The 27,976-nt window shown below is 40.9% G+C and overlaps 1 protein-coding gene across 5 annotated transcripts; it reads right to left on the bottom strand.

Moving 5' to 3' along the window:
• Positions 1 to 111: 111 nt before the first annotated feature.
• On the bottom strand, positions 112 to 27,976 carry scarf2 (scavenger receptor class F, member 2). Of its 5 annotated transcripts, none has more exons than XM_061767403.1 (12): positions 27,489 to 27,976; positions 24,135 to 24,193; positions 22,964 to 23,065; positions 20,801 to 21,320; positions 18,846 to 19,064; positions 18,506 to 18,634; positions 17,508 to 17,611; positions 15,960 to 16,074; positions 15,544 to 15,668; positions 9,228 to 9,383; positions 6,812 to 8,003; positions 112 to 5,972 (listed from the first exon to the last, which is right to left on the bottom strand). In XM_061767403.1, exons 1-12 carry the CDS (start codon positions 27,596 to 27,598, stop codon positions 5,966 to 5,968), a joined length of 2,838 nt encoding a protein of 945 aa, XP_061623387.1. In that variant the 5' UTR covers positions 27,599 to 27,976; the 3' UTR covers positions 112 to 5,965. The 5 variants fall into 5 exon arrangements, with proteins under 5 accessions (XP_061623387.1, XP_061623385.1, XP_061623386.1 ...); XM_061767401.1 differs by having other exon boundaries at positions 112 to 5,640; XM_061767402.1 differs by having other exon boundaries at positions 112 to 5,640; positions 15,544 to 15,641.

The following is a 27,976-nucleotide window of genomic DNA, read 5'->3' as shown; positions in this document are numbered from 1 at the left end:
TACCGTACAACTCATTTCGTTGGTCACTATGGTGGTACTTAAGAGAGCTAAGTATTTTTTTTAGGTGGTAGTTGGTGTAAAAAAAATAAAAATAGAAGAACGCCAACACAGTCACATTGACACACGGCTGTTTATTTGAGTTCCTGTGTTTGTTTATCCCATTCCATTCTCCATGTTGCACGGAAGTGATAGTTTTCAGTCGACCTACCAATAAACGACTTGTGTCCAAATCGCCAAAGGGTGTACAGAGAACCCGTTAGTTTATCTGCCCTGAACAACTTGGGACAGTGGAGCTTGGCAGTATACTTCAACTGGGAGCAGCATTGAACAGATTGAAGCATTTTCTAAAGCATTTTTGACTATGTGCCCAACTGCTACTTTGCTGTCAAGTGAGTGAGTTGACTACCAAAATCTTTCCAAATTTTGCCTGCAAGTCAAAGCAAAAAAATTAATCTAGAAAAATTTGTAAGTCAGGTTACTCGTATCTCAAGGCACCACTGTATTTCTATTTCTATTTCCCATGAAGAAAATGTTTTGGCCCATCATAACAGATTGCATTTCACTTTGGTTGTTCTCAAAATTGCTTGCATTCATGCATTCAACCCTCCAAAAATTACAGATGAAGTGAAAACAAAGCTGTTTTGCCTTCTGGCTCCAATTACCAACCACATGATCTCTCCATCCATTCTTATGTGCATCCTCTTCCTTCAATGTCTTCACAGCCTCGGCTATGTCCCGCTAAGGAGGACATATACGCAGCGCGTGATTGCGTCTTGTTACAGACATTCCACTGTTTCCCCTTGTGAAAGGAGCTCTTGTCCCCCATCCCGGAGCGATCCAAACTAACAGTTCCCTGGTTTCCTCTGCCTCTTTGAAGGGCGGCTGTCGACCCCAGAACCCTGCTGCTTGGACCCACAGGAAAGGGTCAAATATCAAGGATGAAAGACAATTGGACGTTTATTGGATTATGAGTCAATATGTACTTTTTTTTCTACAGCACAGATGGTCTAGCTGAGTGTTGTCTGGAATAATAGCTGAATATGGGTCAAGCATCCCTGAGAAGGCCACAATAAATAATCTGATGTTTAGAAACTGATTTAAAAGCCAGTCATTGAAACACTAATACAAAATATTTTTTTACTTCAATGTTTTTCTCTATTTTTAATCAAAATTATCTTATTTATAATAACAAGCAGTTATTGATTTTATTGAATTATAACATATCAGGTTTATTCCAAGCTTTCTGTGAAAAACATCACATGGTTCTAATCCAGCCTCAAATTGAAGTGATCAAATATGGTTCCGTGCCCTACAAAAAGCTACAGCTGGTTTCACAATAGTGGCATTGCTTTTTTTTTTTTTTTTTTTTTTTTAAATTCCAGGTAAGTAAATGAGAACACCGACTTAATGACCATACAAATATGTTTAAAAACAAACCCCAAAGGACAAAATACACTTTTACAGCTGGTAACAGTGTTACAGCATTTGAGGCCCTCCTGTACACACATGCAAGCCCCCAATTTAAAAATTGCCACATCATTATTACACGTTATGGTTTTTCGTATGCAATGGTTTCGTCAGTGGTATCATCATATTGTACAATCATTTCTTGTACGGAAAAGGGGTAGGTGGAGTTTACAGTTTTCCTGTGCAGCTGTTAATGCCATATAATTATACTCTGCATCATGCAGTTAAGTGTTCCACAAACAATAACATCAACAGAGAACAATTACATTGTGAACTTTACAGGATGGAATTTTGATTAAAAAGTAAAAAAAAAAAAAAAAAAAAAGTAACATAGTACAAAGGAGTATTAGGTCCGCACTGTAAAAAAATGGTTGACTTGTTTACATTGGTCAGTGGCGGCTTTGGGCATGCACCATTCATTTTTAGTCTGGACACAGAGCGGTCAAACACTACAACAAACACTATAATTGACAAGTGCAATTTGTCGGCTTGGTGATGAAGTGCTGCTTTCACAGCAGTTTGCAGTCGTTGTTTTACCTTCAGGGCTTTAAGAGCAGTCACCTCAAGCTCAGCCCCGAGGCGCCATGGTAACAAAATCCCTAATCACAATTCAGCAGTATGTCACTTGCATGGGACCGGGCCACCCTCTCAAACGGCCTGATTTACCCAAGACAGCCTTTTCATTTTTGTTCCTTTGGGTGTTGATAAAGGCATATCACAAATATTATTAAGACACAAATTGTAAAAAACAACAACAACTATGCATAATTATTTCATTTAAGTCTGACAAACAATCACGTGATTTCAAGTCCCCGTAAAGTAAAAATGATGATTATTATTTTTTTGTAAATTTGACACACCACATAGAAGAGTGTGAACAGCCCTGCCAAATTTGAATGATTAAAAAAAAGTATATTGTATGAAATGAGGCTTCAAAATTGTCAAAAATCAAGCCCTTATCTCCGCTCTCTAACGGCATTTGTACGTTGAATGCATGAAACTATGCCCCGCTGAAAAATGAATGCTTCTTTGTCTCGCATTTTTCTTATCCCTACATGTTTATGCTGTGAAAATATATCTGCTTAAAGCCTCTGCTGGCTGGAATACATCCTAACGGGTCGTTGCAGGGCTTTTCACGCCGCAACGAAAGGCACTAGCCAGCAGCTAGCTTGCGAGCTAACATGTTTCCGGGGCTCCGCTGGGCCGGCGAATGGGCAGTGGACTTTTCGTAGGCCTAGCCTCCTCCCTTGGGAATTTAAAGAACGGCACAGAGCTGTTCTGCAAAATGTGCCATCAAGGCAAGATATAAGATGTAAGGCATAGCCAGCTAGCTAACTGCACGCTGTAGTGGTAGATAGAAATACGCTTAGTAATAACTACGTAACACACACTTAAGCGGGATAACCACTGATTTGAACGATGGCGCTCAAGTTCTTAGATAGTCGGGGAGGAGCGACTCATGCCGGATGCCCAAGTGTGTCACTGGGCGCCACCCAAAAAGTCAGAAAAACCGACATGGTGAAAAACACTTTAACGCTAGAGTACCTCCACAATTGAGTACAACACAGTTCATGTTTGCCTGTTCCTGAATGGGTAGTGACTCATGCGATCATCTCATCAGAATTTTCAGACTCGAATCAGACCGAATCTTAGGATGTCATTCTACTTACTTTATCCTGACCAGCGCTGCAACTTAAAATAATAATAATAATAATAATAATATTTTATAATGATTTTCGGCCTTTGTTGATAATAATATAGTAATAAAACAATTTATTTTCTCTTGCAACGCCTGAGGGCTTGACTATGACTATTCCAATCTCATAACTTTCTAAGGGAATGTAAACGCTATTCAGTACTCCAGCAAATACATTTACTAGTTTTACAATGTTAAATAACAACCACAGGTATGACAATAAAATCATTTTTCCTTATTACTCATACATTCGGTATATTTATGTGCGGTTGAGGCCAGCTGTCAGGCTAGCAACGCTGTAGTCTCTGTCGGTCTTCGTTGACTGGACGGCGGCTTAAAAGTGTCGCAGGGTATCATTCAAAACATCAACAGTGATGTGTTCAGTTCTCAGTTGTCAGTTTTTGTGCCAGGATGTGTCTCAGCATTTTCATTGCTTATTTTGTTGCTTTCTTTACATTGATTTCATTCCCTTCTTGTCTGCGAGTTGGTTTAAATCTGAATGAGTTAACTCTGTGCCGCTGCTGTCACTTCATTTTTGCCTCACTTCCTCAGCAGCATCCCAGTCATGAAAGGTGTTGTAATTACCAATTGAAGTGAATGACTAAATCATTCACTATTGTTTTAAATTAGCTAATTTGCATCATCAGAGTAAAGTATGTTTACTTATCAGAAAATCTCACTGTGTCGGGTTGCTATGTTTGCTTGTATAATCTAACGGCAAAGGGTGGTGCGCATTTATTTGGAACAATGAAATTAGGTTTTGACAGGAACTACTTGAGACATTTGAAGGGATGTTTGGTGGAATTTTCTGAGCCAATCAGAATCAAGTATTCACCAAGACCATGGAATAATACTGTGTGGTCTCGCATAAACATAATTGTAGCTGCTCTTCCAAGAGCCCTAAAAAAACATTTTGTTTAAGAAAATAGAGCTATTGTAACATTCTGGGAAACATGAATATTTTTCCATACAATTTTTCTATTTTCCATTCTTTTCCAGACCTGGAAATTTATGAAATCAAATTGGCTAAAAAGGAGGCAGCTGGTCCCAGCCAGCGTGGATTTACACATTTTACAGCACAGAGACCGGAACATCGGATGAGGGATCCTGGTTAAAGTAAGCCATTTTAAACGACCTAAAAGAAAATATTTTCCGGAGGGAGAAGCGTCAGTCAAACTGCGCCAGAGTACTCTGTTCAATAAATAGTTTTTAAATAGTCTCATTGGATTTTGTATTAGTTGGACAATGACATTTCTTTAGTTTGGAACAGTACAAGGAGTAACGATTCAATTCTAACTGGAAGTCATTCGTTACTGTCAACATACAGTACATACCAAAGAGAGTGAGTCTGAGCACGAGAATTGAGAAACAAATCTTTGAATTCACTTTATAGGGCTTTTAATGTGATTGTCAAAACATTTGTCTGCTCTTGAGAAAGACCTGAACATAAAGAAAACACCTCTTTTGTTGTCTTTGTTCAATCATCAACAAAAAGGGTTTTGAGAATAATTAATAGCATTACACGAGGGAAAGATGGCAGCTGTTCGTCTCAAACTGTTGCGTTAATTTGTGTGGGAGTTGTAACTTTAATTTCACAATTTTTCTTTTCAGTGTGGCCCTAATACTCCTTCGGAACATACAACATGAAGGCCAGTTCATTGACACACACAGAGAAAAAACACAGAGGGTCATATAAGCACAGCTTACAAAGACAGTAAAAAGTACACAATTTATACATGTTGGAAAAGATGCAAAAGTAACATAAGAACTTGTACCTTAAAAAAGACAAACTTTCAAAATAGCTATTCAACAACACCCTGAACAATAAACCGTTTCCTCTTGAAAAAACATGAATCATTCCAGTTTAAGTACCTGTGATTCCACCTTTTGCTTAAAACCAACACAAAACAAGGGAGACTAGCTAATAAAATTATGTTGCTTAAACTGATCCACAGTCGAGCCACACTTTAACACGCTACCATTAAGTTTCACCCTAAAAAGCAGCTTGTAACTTCAGCATTGAATGACAATATGATCCTTTCGGCCAAAACATTTGATGTTTTTTTTTTAAAACCTTTATTATAACCTGATGACAGAAACAGACAAGAGAAAAAGGTCCTTATCACATTCATTCATCTGTTTTTGAGAGAACAGTCGTTTCTTGACACATGCGTTCATAGACAAAACATTACACCGAAGTTATGTTTTATTAAATGCAGCTTGCGCGAACTCCAGATGACTGTGGTTTGGAAAATGGACGGTTTAAAGGGTTTCATAAGCATGACAAAAAGTTCACGCAGCCCAACGTTGGCTTGGGATTTCAGCTTAATATGTTGATTTCTGTCCAAGGAGCAACATTCTGGTGATTTGGTGCCTGTCCAAACACTCAAAATCAAGAAAATCTGCTCCAAATCTGCTGATGTCTTTGTAACTTGGAACCTTTTCTACTTGGTTGGTTGGTTGGTTGGTTTTCACAGCTAAGAAAAAGTGAAACACTAAACATCACAAAAAAACTTTATGTTTATAGGTCAGGAGCATCTGGACAGCAAGCATCACTGTAAATTCCGGACTTGTACTCAAGTCTATGTCTTACTATTTCGCAAACTGCTTGAGTTTGCTCACTCCTTCACACCCCTGCATCTGTTACATTAATTCTCAATTGTGTTGCTGTCGTTCAGCACCCCATCAGTAAAATATTGAGTTGGCTACAAAAGGTAAAAAAAAAAATTTTTTTCTATCATGCATGCTGGTCCACAGAAATATGAGAAAAATAGCTTGTCATCTTCAGAGGAACCAGTATGTTTAGTACCTGTGAAGAGTATTTATAAACAGAATGATACACTGCAGAGCTGCTGGTTTGACTAATGCTGCATTCTAGAAAACTGGGAAGTCGCAAATTTCCAACTTCTGACCAGGAAAAGTGCAACAGGATGTCACGAGTTAGGGGAATGTATTCTGACTAGATATTGTCATTTTATACCTGCATGGAAATTGTTTCATTTGGAGTGAAACGACAGAAACAGCGGCATGGTGGGCGACTGGTTAGAGCGTCTGGCTCCAGAGCAACATCCATCCCATGGAAACTCTTCCAGCAATATTATTCTTACTGGCATTAAAACATTGAACTGGCATTAAAAAAATTTAAAGAGAGATTATTCCACCCCAATAAACACCATCTTTAAAAATTATTATTTGATTAATAGATTGTTTGTGTTCCCCATAGTCAAGGAAATTGAAATCCAAATGCTCAATAGTAGACACAATGCAAGATAATCTTTTGTATGAAGTTTTGATTTCTTGCCTGAACTATTGACTGTCTCTTCGCAAACTTTTTTTTTTTCATCACAGTTGGCAACTTTATTTTATTTTTTATTTTTTTGTAAGGAATGAGATCCGACCGCTAAGCTCCAACTGGCATGTATCCAACTTCCCAGTTTTCTTGAATGAAGCATTGGCCACAGATTGTGTTTTGAAACAAATACAGATGGTGGAATGCATATAGATATGATATGATGATCTTTGGTTAAAAAACATTCGTCACACTTGGTAGGCCCTGGTGTCACTGCAGACTTGTGTCAGTTTCCAACGAATCAATTTTGAGTCTCTTTGCATACAAATGCAGCAAATTTGTGAAATAAACACACTTACTTGACCATCTGGGGTGGCATGATGGCTGTCTTTTGCTGGGGTGTTTTGCTCTCTGGCGTATCCAAAGTAGCCTCCTTGCCTTTCTTCCTCGGTGGCTTTTTAATGGGAGTCTTCTTCGGTGTAGCATCGGCCACCGGATCCCCCGCCCTTGAGCCGTTCAAGTCCTGCTTTTCCGGGCTCTTGGCTTCAGGGGTCCCGTGGTCAGTGGTGATGGGCGCCACCATCTTCTGGAGGCTGTTGGAGGTGGGCAGCAGTGGCTTAGTGGATCCCTGCTGGCTCAAGCCTGTGGACGGGGTCCTTTTGGCTTTCTGCGGAGGTGTGGGCCTCTCCCGGGTTCCCTTGGGTGTTGATAGTCCGTTGGTCTTCGTCAGGCCCGTCCCCTCGTTCCTGTTGATGCTTTGGGTTTTCTCCTTGAGCTGAGCAGCCAGGAGGGTGGCGGCCTCAGAGTTCATGTGGGGATGGATGACCTTGGGGCTCTTAGGGGGATCCTTGTGGGTCTCTTTTGAAGTATCAGTACTCTTCTTCTCAGACGAAGTGGTGTGGAAGTTACTAATCTTCCTGAGGGCGCTCTGAACCACACCATTGATGTGCTCCATGTGACTGGGACTGCTATGCTCATCCCCAGACTTCTTGCCTCGAAGAGGTTTGTGTTTATTGGGTGAGCCATGTGTGTCACCGTCGTGCTTTCTCTGCTGATCACTGCTCTTCTCACTCTTGGCTGAGACGTCACTGGGGCTCCTCTTTTTCTCTTTTGGAACGGTGAGGGCTTTAATCCCGGCCTGCCCTTGCTGTTCTGGCTGGGGAGTGCTTCCGTGGATCCACGATACCTTTGGCTTGGTTGAGGGGTCTGGTGGCCGTGGCTTGGGCTTACCAGGTGACGGTGGTGGTTTTCCGTTGCGCTTATACTCTGGGTTTGGTAGGTCCCCATCTTTGCCAATATTTTCATCCTCCTTGGACTGCTTGGAGAGACGGGCAATTCGGGCGTAGAGGGTTGCAGCTGCATACTCTGAACCGCTGGTAGAGCTTTCACTGTCCGAGGACTTCAACACAGGTTGATCACCGCCCTCCGGTTTAACGACACTGGTATCCTTAAGGGAGGTGTACTCTCCTGCATCCTCAACAGCGGGAGCAGCTTCTGGCTTCTCGGTTTCTGGACTGTGGCTGCGCTTCTCCTTGCTTTCATTCACAGACTCTGCGACACATAAACAGGAATTTTTGCATTCAAAATCAAACCACATTTGTGATTGGATTCTGGGAATTTAAGTCACTTTAGCGATATTCCAGTGAGTTCTTGTGAGTTTGATATCTTGATACTGCCTTCTTGAGATCCCATCAATATCTGATTGTAATTCCCTCTTTTAATGGAGCATAATAGCCTAATAAAACTCATCAAACGCAAACAAGAAGGCTTGATCATGGCCAGAAAAGCAAAGATCTGGCAGAGACATGGCAATGATGGCCTCCAATCAGATTGCTCCTATGAGACGCTCACAGCCCACATAGGGCATATTTGTACATCGCATTTATCCTTGATAGCAGTAAGGGGGAGAAAAGTGGTGATGATTCTATTCAAAATATTATTTTGATTTTGAAGTGGTGTGTCACAAAAGAACATCTTTCCACCGTCTTCTAAATACTAAAAAAAATAGCAGTTTGTAGTTAATATTGTAGCTAAGATCAGAATGTGGGGAATGTTTATTGTACATATTGTAAAAAATTAGGGCAATTTCTCGGACCAGCAACTCATCAGCGTGTTGCTGATTTTTGTGGTTGTCGAAAATGAATGTATGTTACTGTATGTTCTTCATCATTCATTTATATCTACAGTATATGTCAATGTTACGGAAATACAGACATGATGTCGCTAGTAAGTTTTACTTCTGGAGGGTAACCACATTTTTACTGTTTTGAGATATTCCTGTCATCAACACATTCAAGCAATGATTTCTTGACATACAGACACATACATAAGAGTTGGAAGAGATTTGACATGGCAGATATTATCATCCCTCTAATTCTACTCCATAACCCCTTTATGTTGGAAAGAATAAGAAAACCCGAGTGCGCTAAATCCAACAAATCCAGCACTTCCCGCATAGAAAGCGATGGAAAGTGTTTTTTCCCCCCGAAACATCAAGAAGTGAAGTTTGGATTTGAGCCACATGCTGACTTGACCGTACTGTTTCCTGTTTAGACTCCTCTTGCTCTAAAAGTAAGACACAGATGGCACATGACGAGAGGCACGGCTCCCCATAATGAGATTTGCAGAAGTGTATGAGTCACCGCGTCAGGGGATCCATGTGTGTCAGCAGCATGTGTGTGAGTGGAGAGGCCACTAGTGCCAACAACACGTTAGGCATGTATATGTATCAGCGCAGATAACTAATGTGTTTAGTTATTCCCCGCAATGACTCACCTTCATTGGGCACGCAGTAAACTGGGCCCTCGTCGCCACTCTCAAAGGAGGAGAAGGACTCCTGGGAGGACCAGGAGGAAGGGGAGGGCTGCTCGGCCACCGAGGGGGGCTCGATGAAACTGCAGTTGAAGTTGTGCTCGGGGTCGTGGTGGGCTACTGGGAACACAAAACAAAAGCAGAAGCTCAGAGGTCAGAGAGAGGGTATTGTACCATGTTACAAGAACAACAGTCTGCTCTCACAAAGGCTGCCGAGTGGTAGGAAATGGACTTGGTATTGGTTTTACATGTCAGTTAACAGAGTGAGTGTGATTTTCAGGATTTGGAGTTTTTCTCAGTGATTGATGCCACATGCCAAAATCAAGCTGGCCGTTGACTTTCTATCAGGCTATAAATTAAATTTACTGTAGCTTTTTGAGACAATAGTCTGACTGACAACTGACAATCTAGTAACTCAAAGACAACTCTTCTAAACATATCGCCAGCCATTGTTGCTTTTAAACAGCTTCCAAATTGTAGCAGACTACAAAGGATACATTAGCCTTTGAAAAATTATATTCCGCTATGAAAATATCATACGCAGATGTTATTTTTATTGTTAATGTGTGTCTTTACAAAGCTGAAGCCCTGTGAGGTCATTCAATTGAATGAATTTTGACCTAAATATTCAGGAATGACACGCCTCTAAAGTTGCACAAAACTTTGGAGTTCAAACGGCCATACATTAGCAGTCTGCGTGGCCGCAGTTCAGGTCAGGTCTAAACTGTACTGAGTGTTATTTGACATGACCATTTGCAGGCCTGTTTAGTCCTCAGATAATGGAACATAGTTCAAATGGCTGAACTCTTTAATGTCAGTGTGTGTAGTGTCAGCAAATTACAGTTACTACTCATTTATTTTCCTGAGGCTCCAACACTAACGGTGGCTCGACGGCCTTGGGCCCGTATGGCATTGTGTTGGGCCACCACATACCTGACCAGGCCAGTACAAATTTCATCAATAAATACAATGAAATCAACACATTATTGCTTTTTACCCCACCAATTTTGAGTATTATCCACTTAAATCCATCAAAACATTTTACTTCACCACTGTGCACATTTTTCTCGCATGTCAGGTTAACAATCAGCGATCATCGGCCAGAATAGGGGTACCCCACAGGGCCACCACTCATCAAGGCTTAATGTTGTACACTGCTGAGGGTAAAAGAAAGATGTCTATTTGATTAAGGGGGATTTTTTTTTCTTTGTTCAAAGGAATGACTTACGCTGCGACTAATTGAGACATGGCATCTATTAGAGTAGGGGCCACTTCTTCAGAAAATGTGGTACGAGTTTATTTCCTGCTAAAGCCATGTGACATTCCGATGTGCCTTTTTCCGTAGCCTCAAGTCAACGCAAGCGTGTCGAATGAATGTGCGAGATTCCTTGTTGAGGGTCATCGCTTAGAGCGAGGAATACCAAGCAGCTTCTCTATGCAAGGTCTGCAGTTATGTTAGTCAACAGGACAACACATGGACAATTTGCAACGTGATCGACAACTGCTGCTCTTCAAATAAGCACATGCACACCGTGGGTCCTGAGGGGCGGATTATTCTGCAGACTGGACGCCGCTGGGATTCTTCTCCACACTTAGGCATTACTGACATGTCGCAGCTGTGGAGCTCAACCACACAGTTGCTCAGGGGGATGGACGGGGGTCATTTTTACAGACTTGGAGCTAAAGCTAGTTTAAAGCAAGGGTTCCTACTTTTTGGGTCCAGGGACCCCTTACAAGGGACATTTTTTTCCAAGGACCTCCTCATAATCCTAACACCAATTAAACATAACTACCATACTGTACAGTATATGTTCCTAAATGCCATAGGATTTAAAATGATGCCGATTTTCTAGAAGAAAAGCGGTAATGTGACATTAAGTGTTACAATATATTTTAGAGAAAAAAAACATCGACTAAAGTTGGATTTAAACATATATATATATATATATATATATATATATATAAAGTCAACAAACACAAAGACCCATTTGGTCGGGGTGAAAAGTCCTAATCTTACGAGAATGAAGTGTTATTTTTCCAAGATGAATTACAACTATGAAACGAAAGTCAAAGATGACAAGAAATACAATAGTACAAAAATAAAAGTTAATTCTCACAATATTACACCTTTTGTTTTGGAAAAGATACCTTGATTCTTCTTATAATAATACGCCTTTTCCAACTTTATTCATGCAAGGATGTCAGATTTAAAAGCTCATATGTCACAATCATATTATTTAGTTAATTAATTAATAAATTGTTTTTTTTTTTGGGTGCGCAGGTCCTCATGTGTACAGTAAGTACTAGGGGTTGAATTGATGGAACTACTAATCGACATCATCGATTGAAGTCGACTAATCTCTAATCACGTGTTTTTGACATCTCGTCTTCCAATTGGCCATTTTACCTTCTAACCTTCGACTCGTCCGTCTGCTGCCATTGTCGGACTGTAATGTTCTGTGGAGGCCTACTGTACTGAAAAGAATATTGCATAGATGAATTCACTTTGTCTCCTCTTTCATCACTTTATAGCCAACCCCACAAAATTTTCGTTCAACCTCTTGTAGGTACTCGCTTTAAAAAAAAATTTTTTTTTAAATGATACAACCCTATTTATTACAAGTTGTTTTGTAGCACCCGCAGCTAGTGCTCATGGACCCCAGCTTTAAAAACCACTGGTTTAAAGGCTTTACCCTGGGTTAAGAATTCAAATATTTCTGAGATGTTTGTCTTCAATACCATAACAACTCAAAAATCTAACACGGCTGCTTGGCTGGATCACAAGTCGAACCTGAACATCATCTTTAAAGAGGGGTAGAAGTATTAAGGGTGTGAGAATGTTTTAGGCCCATTTTTTTGGCCAATTAAGGGGCTGAATGTGAAGAGGAATGTTGTTACAAACGCACACATCTGCAATCCCGGTCAAGTGTCCTGGGATTAATCCAGCTGCAAAAGAAATGGGTGGTGCTCCACACAAGCACTCATCCGTGAGGAAACATTTGGACGCAAAAGGATGTAAGGAATGCTCCACAGACGTGAAAGTGGAGGGCGTGGGGTAAATAAGCTTTCAGTGGAATGCCAAAAAGCAAAGTGAACACATCTTTAGAGATGCCAAGAGGGGCTAGGTGACTTAGTGTTCCTATTGCAAGTAACAAGCCCCCACCTCCCTCCCCTGTTCCTTTTTCATTCTACATTGCCACATCTGTTGCCACTGGCCCTGACGGGGATAAATCACAGTACTGACACGGGCTGGGGTAAATTTGACCACTTCCTGTTTCCAGCCCCGTCGGGCCCCCTCTGGAATGTGTGTGTGTGTGTGTGTGCAGGACTGCGTAGCCTCAGTCAAGAGTTTCTAAGTGCTGGCAGACCATGCTTCTGCGGCCCAAAATTATGGATAGGACAAACCAGGAAGTACAATAAAGTCTTTCAAAAAAAATAAAAAAATACAACCATAATCTTGGAAAACTACAACTGTAATCTTGGCATTTGGAAGCATTTATGGAGATGACATGGCTGTAAAAGAGCATATTTCTTTAAATGCACTGTAAAACTTCATAGTCTCTTTCTGAAGAAAACGGAATACTTGGAGAGGGAATTGGTCTTCTGCTTTTCCTGACTAATATGGTAAAGACACGCTCCTCTAAAAACAAGCATTTTGATAGCCAACATTGTGATGACAAAGACATGCCTGTCTCGGCGCAGAACAAGGTCACAATGGAGTCTGACTGGAGCTTAAATAATCAGCTGGATCACTTAGGAAGCACATGCTGCTCAGACGTGGAAAAGAAACCAGGTCATCGTTTTTTAACTCTTTCATTGCTCGCTTGGACTTTTTTGCGGTATCAAATGTAGGACACGGTCAGGGAAGCGCCGCATTGACTTTCTGCCTGCTGGATCAACTACTTATGAATGTGCAAATGCCCTACCACAGTGTCAAACTTACATATCCATATATTTTGTTTTGCCATGTAAACAAGAAAAATAGGTTTAGGTTAGGAAGTTAAATGAGCTCGTAAAGTCTGGAATTTGACCAACATTTTCTGGTAAAATACGCCTCTCAGGTCGCACAGAATGTCTGAGTTCGAACAGTGCGATTTTTAGCAACACTTTCCAAAAGAAGGAGTAGCCTCAACAATGGCTATTAAGAAAACTAAAATGTCAGAAGAGAAGAATAATATACACTAGAGGTTACATGAAGTAAGTAACCTTTCCAAGCAGTAAGACTTCAGCCTCACCAGACACTTAAATCATTTGTTAATAAAGTTAATGTAGAGTGTTTGGTGGATTCTAGGGTTAGATTTTTTTTTTTTTTTTTTTTTGCATAATCCTACCATCATATTGTGACAAAATTAGAGGTGTTGAGTTGATGAATTGTGGAAAACGGAATCAAACTCACCAAGCAAAGAGTTCTACATGGTTCTGTCCACAGAAACCAACACAGCCAAAAACACTTTTTGCAGAGGTGTGCTAATATTTTGATTATTTAGCGATTGTGCATGAGTCGGCCATAATTACAGAAAGGCCTTTTGTTGTGATACAGTGGTAAACTAAACTTATCTCTGGCGCAATAAGAGAACAACTCAACTCAATGCTCAACTGCTCATTAGAGTTGAACAGATCAGCATTTTTTGACATCCTAGAATAGAAGAGAATGAGGTCGGAGACGGATCTGTCACAGACCACGAGACCTCCACATGGGCCTGCTGCGTCCACCCCAACACTGTAGCCTTTGATGGCTCGTCTCTCAGCACCAACACCAGTGGGCCTCTACCCTTGCGCGACAACCGCCGGCCTTCTTTTAATAACACGCGCTCCACCTCAGCCCGAGAAATCCTTTGCTCGGTGAAGACAACAACGGATGTGGAGTATAGAAAACAGGAGGAAAAAGACAAGTGGGCCAGTTTGGAGCTGGAATAACACAAACACATGGTCATTGGAGGGTGCCAAGAACAATAAGGGGCTCTAAAATCGGTGCATTCCTTTTAAATGAAAGCCCATATTTGTCTGGCAGTTACCACACTTCTCAATCATCATCAGCTAAGCGGCAAACTTAGGTAGCAAAGGGCACAGAAAAATGAAGCCATTTTCCTTAGCGGGCTATACAAAAGATGTGTGACCCTTTATTCAGCTGCAAGCCAGTCATACCATATTGCCGAAAGTTGAAAATTGGAATTTCCAATGACTACGTAAGCTCTAAAATCAAACAATCCCTAAAGACGTACAATTCTGACTTTGACCATTTTTGGGGAGGGAAATATAAGCTGCTAACGTCGCGCAAAACTTCAGACAAGATAGATGTCGGCATATTGAACAAAAGCTCAGTTTACCCCATGAGATCTCAGTGGAGCGGCCATTAAAGGATTGCCTCAATGTGTGGGTTTTTCTTTTTTTTTCGTTTTTCTGGGTGGGGGGCTTTTTTTTCCAAAACTTCTTCCAAAAGAATATACACCCGAAGTTACGTTCAAGAATGAGACACCATTCATGATTTATTGATTTGTCACCATTTGTCATCAAAGTTAGGAATAAGTGTTTCATGGTTTTTCTTGTAAGTAACGATTACAATTACCATTCGTTTTTACACTCGTCTGACCGTTAAGAATGTTGATATGTTCTGGATCCGCGAGCTCACATTTGCATTACACCTTTATTCATTACACACCATTTAACAATAAGTTAAGACTGACAATTATATTACTTTTATGCCTTAATGTTAGCAGTTGATTTAATATGATTTACATTTTTAACATTTGTTTTAGACCTAAATGAATTCTAAAACTTTACTGAAAACAGTTAATAAAGGCGTCATGATGGTGTGGCAGTTATTTTCATCATTTCCTACATGAAAACAAATTGGGTTATTTGATCATTTATATTCATCTGCTACACCAATTACATGCCACTTTATCTTAAAAAAGTGATTTATATAACAGTTTTGTTTTATTGCATATTTTTATTATTTGCTGCTTTACACCACACTGCTGTAACACTTGAAGTTCTCCTCTGGGGAAGTACGGGTTATTATGAGGATTCTTAATTTATCTTAAATTGTAGGTCAACCAGCATCCTTGAACAGGCTCTGTTTGACCTTGAAGTTTTAACTGTAAACCCTAGAAAGGACAATAAGAAATGCCTTGTTTAAACCCCGTGTACTGTTCAAGTCTTCAGTTTTGAACAAAGCTCCAAATGATTTGATTTTTAGCACCAGAAAGCACAGTTGCAAAAAAGACAGGCACTGTCTGGCGGCTCAGTGTGGGATATGAAAGAGAGTTTTGGGGCTTACCAACTACTTTTGGCAGTTTCTGTCTCCTCAGTGGAATACGGGGAAGTTTAGTGCTGATTCGGCTAAATCGTCCGCACAGAATCCGCTTGGCTTTTTTGCTGTTGGAAGAGTTGTCTGGGTTAGATCTGAGGTAGGATGACAGCATGGAAATACAAATGAATCATTTAAAAGAGGGTTTATTAGACTTGGCCCTGTGTTCAGGTTTGCTCACACTGCTCCCTATGCAGTATTATCAACATGTAAAACACTTGGATTGCGCTTTACATGTATTTATCTGCTAATAAGCTCCTACCTGGAGAGACACTAACAATCCTACATCCATTTATTTATTTTTTTTAATTTTTTTTACTGTTTTCATAACGGGCTTCTGCTTGACTTCTCACCATGCACCTCTGTGGAGAAAACACCTCACTCACTTGTGGTCGTCTTTGTGCCGACAGAGGCAGCAGCAGCACAGCAGAGCGAGAAGGACGATCAGCAAAAAGGAGACGAGCGTTCCGGCCGCAATCACACCCATCCGCTGGTTTGGCTCTGCAAAAAAAGGAGATACAAGGAGTTCTGGATGGTGCTGTACAGGACAAATTGTTGACTCTAAACCAAAATTAGAGTACTAATAGAAAACAGGATTCCATTGCAGTTTATTTATATTTGATACAGAAATCATTCATTTTCCCTACAAACCCAACCATGTTCTATACCGGTTTTCTTGTTTATGCGCAGCCAGCCTTGCACTTGCACAAATAACAGGATCCGCCGGCATTTGCACCCCGCTGCAGAAGCGCTGTCTCCGAAAACGGAGCCCCGAGTCTTGAAATAAATAGCGTCTGATCATTTCCCCAAAGTTTGGATAAGCACTGCAAACAAGAGTACAACTAGCCCAAATGCTAGTGCTAACACAACAGAAGAGGCGAAAGTAAGGATGGGGATAATAATCGACTGATCGGTTCATTATTAAGAATTTGGTCGAGTATTAATTGTTCGGTTGATTAATTGTGTCTTGGCAATAAATAAATAAATAAATAAATACAAATCATGTCAGCTATAGGAAGTTCAGCAACATCCACAGAGACCTCTGCAATGGTCCTTTGGGCAGCATTACTGTGATCAATACAACACTGGCAGGGAAACAGGGGTTCAGAACCTTCAGGAAGAGATTCTCACTTCCCATTGAAATAAAACTTAAACAAATAAAAATCAATGAAGTAACTGATCATTAATCAATCAAGTTAATCTAGTCATCCATTTGGTCAGTAGTCCATCAGCATAAACACCCAACTAAAGGTACTGATTTGCTGGGCCACGATAAAGGCAGAGATTCTATTATCCTAGTACAAGCCAATGTACAATAAGAAGTGTATCTTAAGGTCAAGTTCCATATAGTGGCTTTAATAGGTAACATGGGCTCTCCCATGTGCCTTTACGCTGTCACATTAAGACAAGATGAATTGTTGCGGCATGTGGTTATTTACAGTTGGGAAATAAAGGACAGGAAGAGACTTGAGGGCATCACAAGGTCTGAGTCGATCATCACAAACTTGCTGCTGCTGCTCTGACTGTTGAGCCTTTTTCAACAATGTCCTCCCTGGCTGCTGCCATCAAGTCGAATTATTAAACAGTCCACTCATCGTTCTACTTTCCTCTTCCCCTTTTTCTCCATCCCCTTCCTTCCTATCGCTCCGGCTAGACGGGAACGGCGCCAACGAATGCAGCGCACTGGGACGCAAGTCTGGAAAAGCTATCAAGACCTTTGCTGTGTAAACTCTCCCACTACAGACACAAGGCTGCAGAAATTGTTTCTTGGTACTGTGTGTACAGCCAACCGTCAGTCACTAAAGATACAGTCAGATCGAGGGGCTTATGGCTTTTTGGACATCCTAAGCAAATGTGCTTTTTGTCTCACTCACAAAAACACATGCTCACTTTTGAGGACAGTGCATGTGGTTGAAAATAAATCATTTTCTTACGAAGATAGCAGGCACCAGACACGGGGTCGCAGTTCTTGTCATGGCAAGAGCAGGTTTGGTTGCAGTTCACTCCGTATTTTCCAGGTTGACAGGTCATATTGCAGCTGTAGATGAGATGACACCTTTGTTTGATATTCAGTTTCAGACACCTTCTACAAGATCAAATTCAAGCAGTTTTTAATCACTTGAAGGAAAGAGCAGGGAAACGGGAAAGAAAATCAAGCATGTAGCTTCAAGGAACATAAAAATGGATGCATACAACACAGCATGGTGAGTACTGGAACGCTAATTTTACTTAATGTGAGGGCCAGCCCTCAAAACGGGATGGTCATGAGACAACACTTGGAGACGGGATGGGAAAACGTCAGAGGCCGTGATTGCTGTGGATGCTCTGCAAGATTTTTAAGCTGTCAAAATATTTTCCAAGGCAAGTCACGGTGCGGCCGAGAAACCTAGTCGGCCGTAGAAAAATGTGGTGAACACAACTAACAACTAACTTACAGAATGCAATAGGGTATATCCAAACTTGGAGGTGGCCCTTAGTGGGACGGGAGGCATATGTACAGTATTCGCCGGCAGTGTGCCTGTGAATAACGGGCACTTTGACATGTTTTGATCCAAGAGATGGATTAGTGAATTAGTTGTTAACAAAAAACGAATATTTTCAAACATATATTGACGCCGACTCTGAAGCCGGGAGCTTCATTCGAAGGGGACCCCATCACAATGTGACGAGAGGGGACGCACAGGCATCTGTGGGAGACTGCAGGCCGTAGTGGGCCTTTGAGCCTCTGGGGCTCAGAGGCCCCGCCCCCTCATGCCCTGTCACGGATACCGCGATAGATTATGAGAAAACTTTGCAAGACCTGAACACGGGTGAAAACATGGCCAAAGTCCAACAGCACATTACGTTTCGAGCAAACGGTGCTGCTCTGGAGTGTTAATGTAGCCTAAGATTATTTTATGTGCAAAATGCTATGGTTGGGCTCACAACTTACTAGGTCCCGTAAAATCCTTGGTCACACAGGCACTCTCCGGTGACGACATGACAGTTGCCGTTGAAACAGTGACTGCAGTTGTTCTCACAATTCTCGCCGTACGTGCCGTTGGGGCAGCGCACCTCACACCTATCACACACACAAAAAAGAATGCAACAACAGCGGTCATTACAGAGATCAGCAGCGTTAGCCACAGGGTTTTACCGCAGTGTGTACACTAGTATTACTGCAGCTACTAGTTAAAGTCACAGCTATTATGTACAGAGTGTGAGTACTTTAGCCACCTCTGTGTTCAAATGACAAGGCGAAGAGAACATGAAAATACAACGTGTTTTCCTACCTGTCCCCAATCCAGCCGGGGTTACAGTGCGAGCACTTGCCCTGAATGGGGTCACAATGATGGCCGTCCTTACAGGTGGGACACACTTCCTGGCAGTTTTCGCCAAAGAAGCCTTTAGAGCAGAGCTGGTCACACCGCGTTCCGTTCCAGCCTCTGTCGCACGTGACACAGCTTCCCTCCGTCACCTTACACGGCTGCTGGCCTTTGCAGTGGCCGCACCTGAGGAACAACTTGGGTCAACTCTTCAAATTGATTCCTCCTCTGCGAGGGAGTTAAAATGATGCAGGAGGCCACAGGTTTGATTTAAAGCTTTGCTGCCCTGATGATCATTTAATGGGCTGAATAACATTTAATTGTAACTTTATTATTTTCAGTTTATAGCAACTGAATTGTTCGAGGTGAGCAGTCCGTGAAAGGTAAAGCACTTAAGGCTTAAATCGTTTTTACGTCTTGGCTTAATGGTTATGGGATAATGTGAACACCGATTTCCAAATCTTTACAGCTGCTTCATTAAGCCTATTTTAAGGGTTATCAGCTGCAGCGTGTATCACATCTTATTGAAGCTATAAAACTGCAACCAATCATGCAGCATATATGGTAAGTGAACGTTTAGCATCTGTAAAACAGCACGTTTCCTGCGCTTGATTTAACATCTTGGCTGCTGCCAGCGTGCACTTAACTATATTTGGACTACTATATTTTTTAAATTACATGTCTATTTTCAGATTGTTCTTTTCATTACTTAAGTCTGATTTATGTTTCACTTTGCTACTGCCAATATGCTCTGTCCTGTATTAGCATTACAACCTATTTTTAAATAATATGTACATTTTTACGTTGTTATTTTTTTATTACTACCTTGTCTGTTATACATGCTATTTAGCTGATGTATTTTAGTGTATGGAAAACTTTCAATTATTATCATTGCAGCTGCCACTGTGCACTCACCTGTAATTGGAGTACTGTACTATTTTTACATACTATATGCAACTTTACATCACTAAGGTCTGTGTTTTTATGTTGCGTATAATTTAGGCATCTTAGAAAGGCTCTTAGCAAGGAGTACACTAAATGTATCATTACTGCTTCCATGGTGCACTTAACTGAATTAGGACTACAACTTATTTTTTTCAATATGTCCATTTTTACATCGTCCTGTTTATTACTATATTCTAGGTTTTAATGTTCGTCAACCTGATACAACGCAGAATGGAAGAAAGTTTATTTCGTAAGTCGTATAATTTTGGCTGCCACTTTACTGTATTAGTTTTTTTTTTTTTTTTTTTACATTGTTCTTTTTATAAAAGGCCTGTTTTATGTTGTATACGCTTGATCTACTAAATATTGATGAAACTTGATGAAGCTATTATTTAGATCCAGTGGGAGGCTGTGCATTTGGTACCGGTTACAGACATTTTTTACAAGTTGAACGTGGCTTGGCTCTGACCTACCAATCAGAAGAAAAAATGCTCATGTTCTTTTGTTATATGAGGTGGATTCGAAATATGGTTAGTTAAAGAAACAGTCCCATCGCTAATACAGTAGTTTAAGTTACATCGGCCAGCACCACTGATTCTGAAGGCCCTGGGCAGATTAGATTGACATGGTAACACTTCGGAGCTGAAATCTGATTGGACAAACAGTCTATACTGTAGCCACATACATGGACTACAGGCAAAAGCAATGCATGAAATGAAAATAATAAATTGTTGGGAATAAATTAATAAAATTTAATGGAATAAATGCTGAAATTGAGGATGTAAATGTCTATCTGATAGTGTTGTGTAGACTTCACACACTGTATTTATTTTCATTTTTTTGATAATACTTTTTTTTCTCTTTTGCTATTGGTTTTGCAAAGCAATTGTTTTTACGTTACGTATACGTATTACACCTCAGAGTGGAACAAAACCTTTCATTACAATAAGAGCATTCTGACGGTAAATGTTCCTTACTTGTTCCTGCAGTTTTGCCCGTAGAAACCAGCAGGACAAGGCTCTCTGCAAAACTTCCCACGGTAGCCCGGGGTGCAGGTACACGAGCCATCCGCCAGGCTGCACTTTCCGTGGAAACACTGGCAATATCGGTCACACCTGGGGCCCCACATCCTCTCTCGGCACTGGCAGCGCTGCGTGAACTGGTCGCACGGCGAGTTGTTGCAATTACACTGGATGGCGCAGTTCCGCCCCGTCCAGCCGGGGCTGCACAGGCAGCGCCCCGTCATCGGGTCGCACACTGAATTGACGCTGCAGTAGCAGTTGTTGTTGCACTGAGGGCCCCAGACGCCCGGGTGACACGTGCAGAAGCCCGTGTCTTGGTCGCATTTGCCCTTTTGGCACATGCATGAGTTCTCGCAGTTGGGCCCCCAGCGATTGTGGTTGCACGTGCACTTTCCAGTCAAGTCATCACACTTGCCGTTTGGGTGACAGTTACATTTACCCTTGCAGTCTGGACCCCAAAACTGGGCAGGACACTCTGTTTACAGACAATACAGATATATTAGTTGACATCTTGAATGTCCAGTTCTGTGCAAAAGAAAAATATATATCAATACAGTGGTGCCTTGAGATACAAGTTAATTTCGTTTCGAGAGCACAAAAGACTTGAAACCCAAAACAATTGTATCTCTAGTCATCTTTCCCCATTGAAATGAATGGAAATGTGATTAATCCCAATTTTGAAAAATGCATTTTTTAAAAACATATCACAATGATATAATTGAATAGAAAAAATTGAATGTAAATAATGTAACTGTTTTTGACACTTTTTGTTTTCAATTCAATGGACATTGTGCTGTTCCTTCTGGTGTGCGCACCTTAGCCACCTGGAGGCAATATAAATCAGACAGACACAAAGAAGAGTTTCACAACTGGCTCAATAAGCTTCAGTAATAGTAGTCATTTTTTAACAAGGGATCAAAAATATATATGCCTGTGAATTTTGTTATATTGTCTGTCTACATGTGTTACACATGTCCACTTGTTGTGTTCACATTTCTGAAAGCACCACATAGATGCTATTCATTAACCGTCTATGGAGTTTTGCAGTGTTTGTTAGCATTAAGCTAAACAGACTACATTGAGGCAAAGCTAAGTGGTTGGTTTAAATGCACAACACTTTACTTTGACAATAAATTTAAAACTGGGAGTGGCAATAAAGCCTCTTTTTTGAAGAATTTTTCTCTATCTGCCAAACTGCTGCTTATTGTGGCTTTGAGTTCACTGTCATACAATGCTTGTATCTCAAATTTTTGCACACAAGTCAAAACAAAAAAATCATCTGAACAAATCTTATCTCACGGTTTTGTGTTTTTCACATTATCTTGCCAACTAACTTTCCAAAAAACAGGGATGAACACTATATCCAACACTAATTATAAAAGCCTTCAAAAGAGTACAGTCCTCCTCCAAGGTGAAAAGTTGTAGCCTGAATATCAATGAAGTCCTGGCAAAGAACAGTTAAACAAATGACAATGTTGTATTCTCATTGTTGTATGAATTCGGCCAAGCCTAAAGGGGGTTTGTAAAAGCAAGCAGAAAATATGACTACCTAACTTGACTGTCCCATTGAGAGCAAACAGCGAGACATCTTAATCTGATAAGCACCGATTGCATGATCCAACTAACTAACCATCCAACCAATAAAAAATATATTATGTTACAGGAGAGTCACTGATGGTGTAGTGGTACACTCGCCTGACTTTGGTGCGGACAGCGTGGGTTCAGTACCCACTCAGTGATGGTATGAATATGAGTGTGAATGGTTGTCCGTGTCTATATGTGCCCTGTGACTGACTGGCGACCAGTTCAGGGTGGAGTCCGCCTTTCGCCCGAAGTCAGCGGGGATAGGCTTCAGTGCCCCGTGACCCTAACCAGGATAAGCGGTGTTGAAAATGGATGGATTATGTTACAGGACTGGACCTCTTTAACACTTAAATTGAATGGAGGCCTAATTAAGATAATTACTTGAGACCGTATGTAGTCTATTTGAATATGTCAAAATGACACCAGCGGAAAAGTAAAAAAAATAAAAATAAATAGTGGTGGCCCAAGACCTTTGCACAGTACTATGGCAGAGAAAAAAAACAAATGTTGACAAGGTAGTGCACGGCGCCTTACTTGTGTCACAGCTCGCTCCAAAATATCCATGGCGACAGCGGCATTCGTTAGGCCTGACGCACACCTCGTTTTCCTTGCAGGTGAAGTTGCCTTCACAGAGAGCTGAGGGGAAACAAGAACGGGCTGCGTTATTCAACAGTTCCCCGTGAGAAATTATAATGAGTATAATAAAATAAATAAAACAATTAAAAATGAAATTAAATTCTGCATTGTATGAATCCATGTGTGTCTAAAATCCAGACTGAGGGCAATTTGCGCCCCCCTGTACAGTTTTTATTGGCTGGCCATATATTCTAATAAAAAAATTAAACACACCCCTAATCAATAGGTTACAAGAAAAAGTAAAAATCTTACTGTGAATGTTAGATATTACACCTTTGTATTACACTTTTTAAAGAACCCGTAAAGTAAATTAAGAGATTTCTTTTTAAATACGTTATACATGTTTGAGGACAATTGGTGAAAGTTTGGAAAAACTGAAAACTATGTAGTACTGAATTATGGAGCGATAACATTAAACTGTTTTACACCATTTCAGTTTTCCTGATTTTTTTGGGGGGCATGGCTAAAGCGCCCAGTGACACACTTGGCCGTCCGGCATGAGTTGCCCCTCACCCTTGAGCCCCTTTGTTTGCATCAGTGGTTATCCAATGCAATTGCTCATTACTTATTATTGCTTAGGCCCAATTCTACCACTACAGTGTGCAGTTAGCTAGCTAGCTATGCCTACACCTTGTAAATGCATCTTCCCTGAATGACAAAATTTACAGAAGAGCTCTGTGTCATTATTTATATTCCCAAGCGACGAGGTGACACCTCAAACGACCCCGCCGCCCATCCGCCAGCCGAGAGGAGCCCCGGAACCCTTTTAACTCGCAAGATAGCTGGTAGCTAGCTTTGTTTGTGGGGCGTGGTTTCACGCATTCAGTCAAAACGCCCACATCATTTGAGAACAGAGAAGCCTCATTTTATATACAGTGGAACCCTGCTATTCACGGGGGGAAAGGACCGAGCCCGACCACGAATAGTGAGCCAGCCAATCGCAGTATATATATATATAAACACCAGGTAAAGTATCCCCCTTGTTCCTTCCATTTTTCTCTATGTGACCCCAGTAGAAAAAGTTTGGACATCCCTGTAATCTGAATGAATTGTGCTGCGTTGTACATACGTGTGAGGCAATCATCCCCTAGCTGAGCCCATCCGCTGCAGCACACCAGCCCTGGAGATCTGGAAAAGAATTCCCAAAATGTAAATCAGAGGGGAGGGGAGGGGGGGGGGGGGGGGGGCACCTGTTGTGAAACACACGGACATATAAAAGTTGTTGCAACCACACCCAACTGTTTTGGTCACATCTGGGGAGACCAAACACTGCAAGGCATTATCAGTGTGATGCACATGCTGAGCACATGGTGGTCTAATTATATGAATCATGGCTCTCCACCAGTACAGTGCAATGAAAAGCCCTCACAACTGGAATTATCTCTACGTTTATCAGCCTCTTTAGCCTTTCCGGGCCTTTTTGGAGAGAAAACAGTGGAGGAGTCTAAATATATAACAGTTGTCTGCCAGGTTTTTCTTTTTTTTTTTTTTTGGCTCTGTCAGGAAAGGACAAATTTGTCTCCTCTTCCTCCCACGACCGTGACCTTTGCGGGGCCTCTGCAACACGTCAGCTGCCCCCATAGTGTTTGAAGATGGCAGCTTGCTTCAGAGTCGGCGTGCAGGGAGCGACGCTGTTTTTTTGGGTTTTTTTTATCCTGACAAAGAGGCGCGTGGTAAAGATCAACCTCTGCATGCTTTCACTTGCAACAAAAGAAGGAGTTTTGGGAACCATGTGTTTATGACTTTATTATGCATTATTCTGTAGTCAACTTATTTTGTGCAACCGCGCCACTCCAAATTATGACAAACTACTACCAATGTGTACGGAGTTGACCCTTGTTGACCTTTTAATACAGCGCCAATGCCTGTTAAAACTCATGGAGAAAGATTGGGTGTTCACAAGCTATGGCACAAAAACAGTGCTTGGGAGCGACTAAATCCATTTTCAACAGACCACAAGTATTTTTAAGAACTTACAGTATATTTTTATATGCGTTTTGGCCTTTCATCCAAAAACTGCCGTAAAGGTCACTGGAAATTGACTTTCCGGTAACTCCGGCCCAAAACTTCTACCTATTAATTTATTTTTGTCTTTGCCAACCTTGAGGGCTAGAGGTTTTGATTGCTGTTTGTCAGTTTGTTCTTTGTTAGTTAGTTCTGCGTGTCTAATTCTTATGAAACTGAAATGATCATGAAATGTAGAGAGGGACGTCACCTATACTGAACAAGAATTATATACATTTTGGTGACGATCCAAATTAATGTTCAAATTCATGAGTTTCACAGTTACAGTCCACTTGCAATGGGGACAGGATTGCACCAAAAAAAAAAAAAAAAAGGCCAATTTCCTTAAAACTTTGTGGGGTCGTTGCACATTGATTAAAATATTAAATTTGGTTAAAGATCCAAAGGTGAGGATGCAGGAATTGATTTTTCAATTTTAATGGTTACAGGCAACTTGCATTGAGGTCAAGTGGGCCAGTGACCATTCAGAACCAGCAGAGGCAGTTGCACCTGCAGGGCTGGAATGGAACTTTGTGGCCTTGCTATGTCATTAATATTCAATCAAACAAGTCAGGCAGATTTGTTTAGTATTGTCACGTTAGTTACATTTAGGGGTTATAGCACCATCTGCAGTTGTGGAATGCACCTGACCGGTTGTATTGTTTAGTGGAAAAATATAGTGTTGCTGTTTTTTTTCTTTCTAAAAAGACAATTTATTAAAATAAAACATTTTTGGATGTAGCCCAAGTTTCTGCTTTAGTGATTCAAAATTTATTTTCCTGTATCAGTTTTTCAGTCATCACAAGCCTTCCCATATTGAATACAAGAATGCAGTGAGTGCTGAAGGCATCACTGACTTTCAACAGTTGACTTTGTAATGCAAAGACGTGCCCCTGGAAATGCTGACATGTGATGATAAACGCTTAACTGCTTCCCCCCATTCATTTGACTGCGGTCAGAGCAAATAAAGTACATACTGTAATGGGCGCAATGGGAAAAATAAGTTGGTGGTGAGTGGCGAGTGCAGTAATTGTTGGCTACAGAATGAAAGGGCAAGATGACAAACAAAAGAGCAGTGAAGTGCGCCAGGCCTGCACTGAAAACATACAGAAAGCAACCCAAAATACTGATGACTAAAATATGCGGCCCAGAAAGTCAACTTTGGAGGTACCGCAACAAATCTTCATGTCGTTAAGCAGCAGTACAGTTTTTACAACACTTTTTGTCTATTATCGCCCACACGTGTGATATGGTTAGTGCATGAACAAGTTGGGATGGCTCCATATTTATTGGCCTCATTTCAACAGCTATACAGTAAATCTTCAAGACAAAAAATGCATACACAGTATTGTGTATTGTGCAGAGAGCCTTGTCCTGCTGGTTGAGGTTAGCACGTCTCTGCCTCACATTCTGAAGTTCTGGGTTTGAATCTCAAATTTCCTTGCGCTTGCGTGGGCTTTCTTTTTTACATTGCAAAAACATGCGTGTTAGATTCATTGACGATTCTAACCTTTTCATAGTTGTGAATAAGAGTTAGATTTTTTGTCTTGTATACATTTTTAACTTTTATCACATATTCATCTTTTTATCTGAAACCCAAATTTGTTCAATATACAATAAAAACAAACAAATTGACCTTGTCTTTCCAATACTTTTGGAGGGGACTGTATGTGTCCTGTGAATGACTGGTGACAGTCTTTAAGTCAGCTGGGATATGCTCCAGCTCACCGGCAAGCAAGCAATATAGAAAATGGATGGAAGAATGAATGGTGAAGTTGTTTGTTTACAATCAAACTTCACTTTAGAGTCATAGTGATCTATCTATCTATCTATCTATCTATCTATCTATCTATCTATCTATCTATCTATCTATCTATCTATCTATCTATCTATCTATCTATCTATCTATCTATCTATCTATCTATCTATCTATCTATCTATCTATCTATCTATCTATCTATCTATCTATATGAGTTAAGAACAGCCCCCCCGTACTGCAAGACAAACATTGCACCACACAGATGCACACATCTGTACCTCCACTGTGACCAATGGAATGCACTCCTCCTCCTGCTGCAACTGTGGACTGGACTGGGGAAAAATTGCTCGAAATAAAGTGGTTTGAATAAAATATAACAAATAATAGTGTTACTGAGACTTTCTGGCTTCAAAAAAGGCGATTTAAAAAACAAAAATTCTCAACTGAAGCTCGTGTTGGAGTTTAACAACTTTAAATGAGTCATGTGCAGCCAATAGACAATTTGGGTCACAAAGTACACGCTCAGACTGGAAGGATTTTAGAAATGGGTAGTTTTCGAGGTCATTACAAATTGAAATATGGAAGAATGCACTGGAAGATGGAGAGAAATGACAGAAAGAAACGTCGGTTTTCTTCAACAAGCATTAAAATGACTCTTACCCTGCTGCTTTGCATACATTTCTGCCTTTGGGATTCAGTTGCTGGCTCACAACGACGCTAAAAAGGAGACCAACCACCGCCGCAAAAGCAAAAAAGTTCTTCACTTCCATCGTACAAGCAGCAGCATCCTTCCTTTTTTATTCCACACACAAACTTTGGTTTTGCGCACTTAATCCAAATCTCTCTCCAAATGAGGTTAAAAAGGAATCCACTACGACTCCAAGTTTGGGAAAAGCAAGAAAGGCAATTTTGCTCATAAACGTCGTCCTCGTATTCTGCACCGTTACTTCCATGAAACACTCTTCGAAATGAGGGCAGCGTGCAAAACTGATGCGTCCGGGCTCACTTTAAGGAAAGAAAACATGCATCCCTTATGATTAACTGTGGTGAAATAAAAAAACAAAAAAAAAAAAGTACAAAAGTATTAGGTCCCGGTTAAGGCTGTCCCTCTCTGAGGAGAACCACTTCACTTTTGTCCTCTCTTGCGC

Source organism: Phyllopteryx taeniolatus, chromosome 3 (assembly GCF_024500385.1).
Source record: "Phyllopteryx taeniolatus isolate TA_2022b chromosome 3, UOR_Ptae_1.2, whole genome shotgun sequence".
NCBI lineage: Eukaryota > Metazoa > Chordata > Actinopteri > Syngnathiformes > Syngnathidae > Phyllopteryx > Phyllopteryx taeniolatus.
The sequence above is the reverse complement of the archived record's forward strand: the minus strand, read 5'-3'. Positions and strand labels throughout refer to the sequence as shown.

What these genes read in the sequence shown, in the direction of transcription:
- scarf2 (XM_061767401.1), bottom strand. Translation starts at nt 27,598, where the DNA reads ATGGAAGTGAAGAACTTTTTTGCTTTTGCGGCGGTGGTTGGTCTCCTT. An exon ending in TGGAGCGAGCTGTGACACAA is followed by an intron (nt 21,321 to 22,963) that starts GTAAGGCGCCGT and finishes GTCTGTAAACAG; the next exon opens with AGTGTCCTGCCCAGTTTTGG. An exon ending in CAAGGATTTTACGGGACCTA is followed by an intron (nt 17,612 to 18,505) that starts GTAAGTTGTGAG and finishes TCTCATCTACAG; the next exon opens with CTGCAATATGACCTGTCAAC.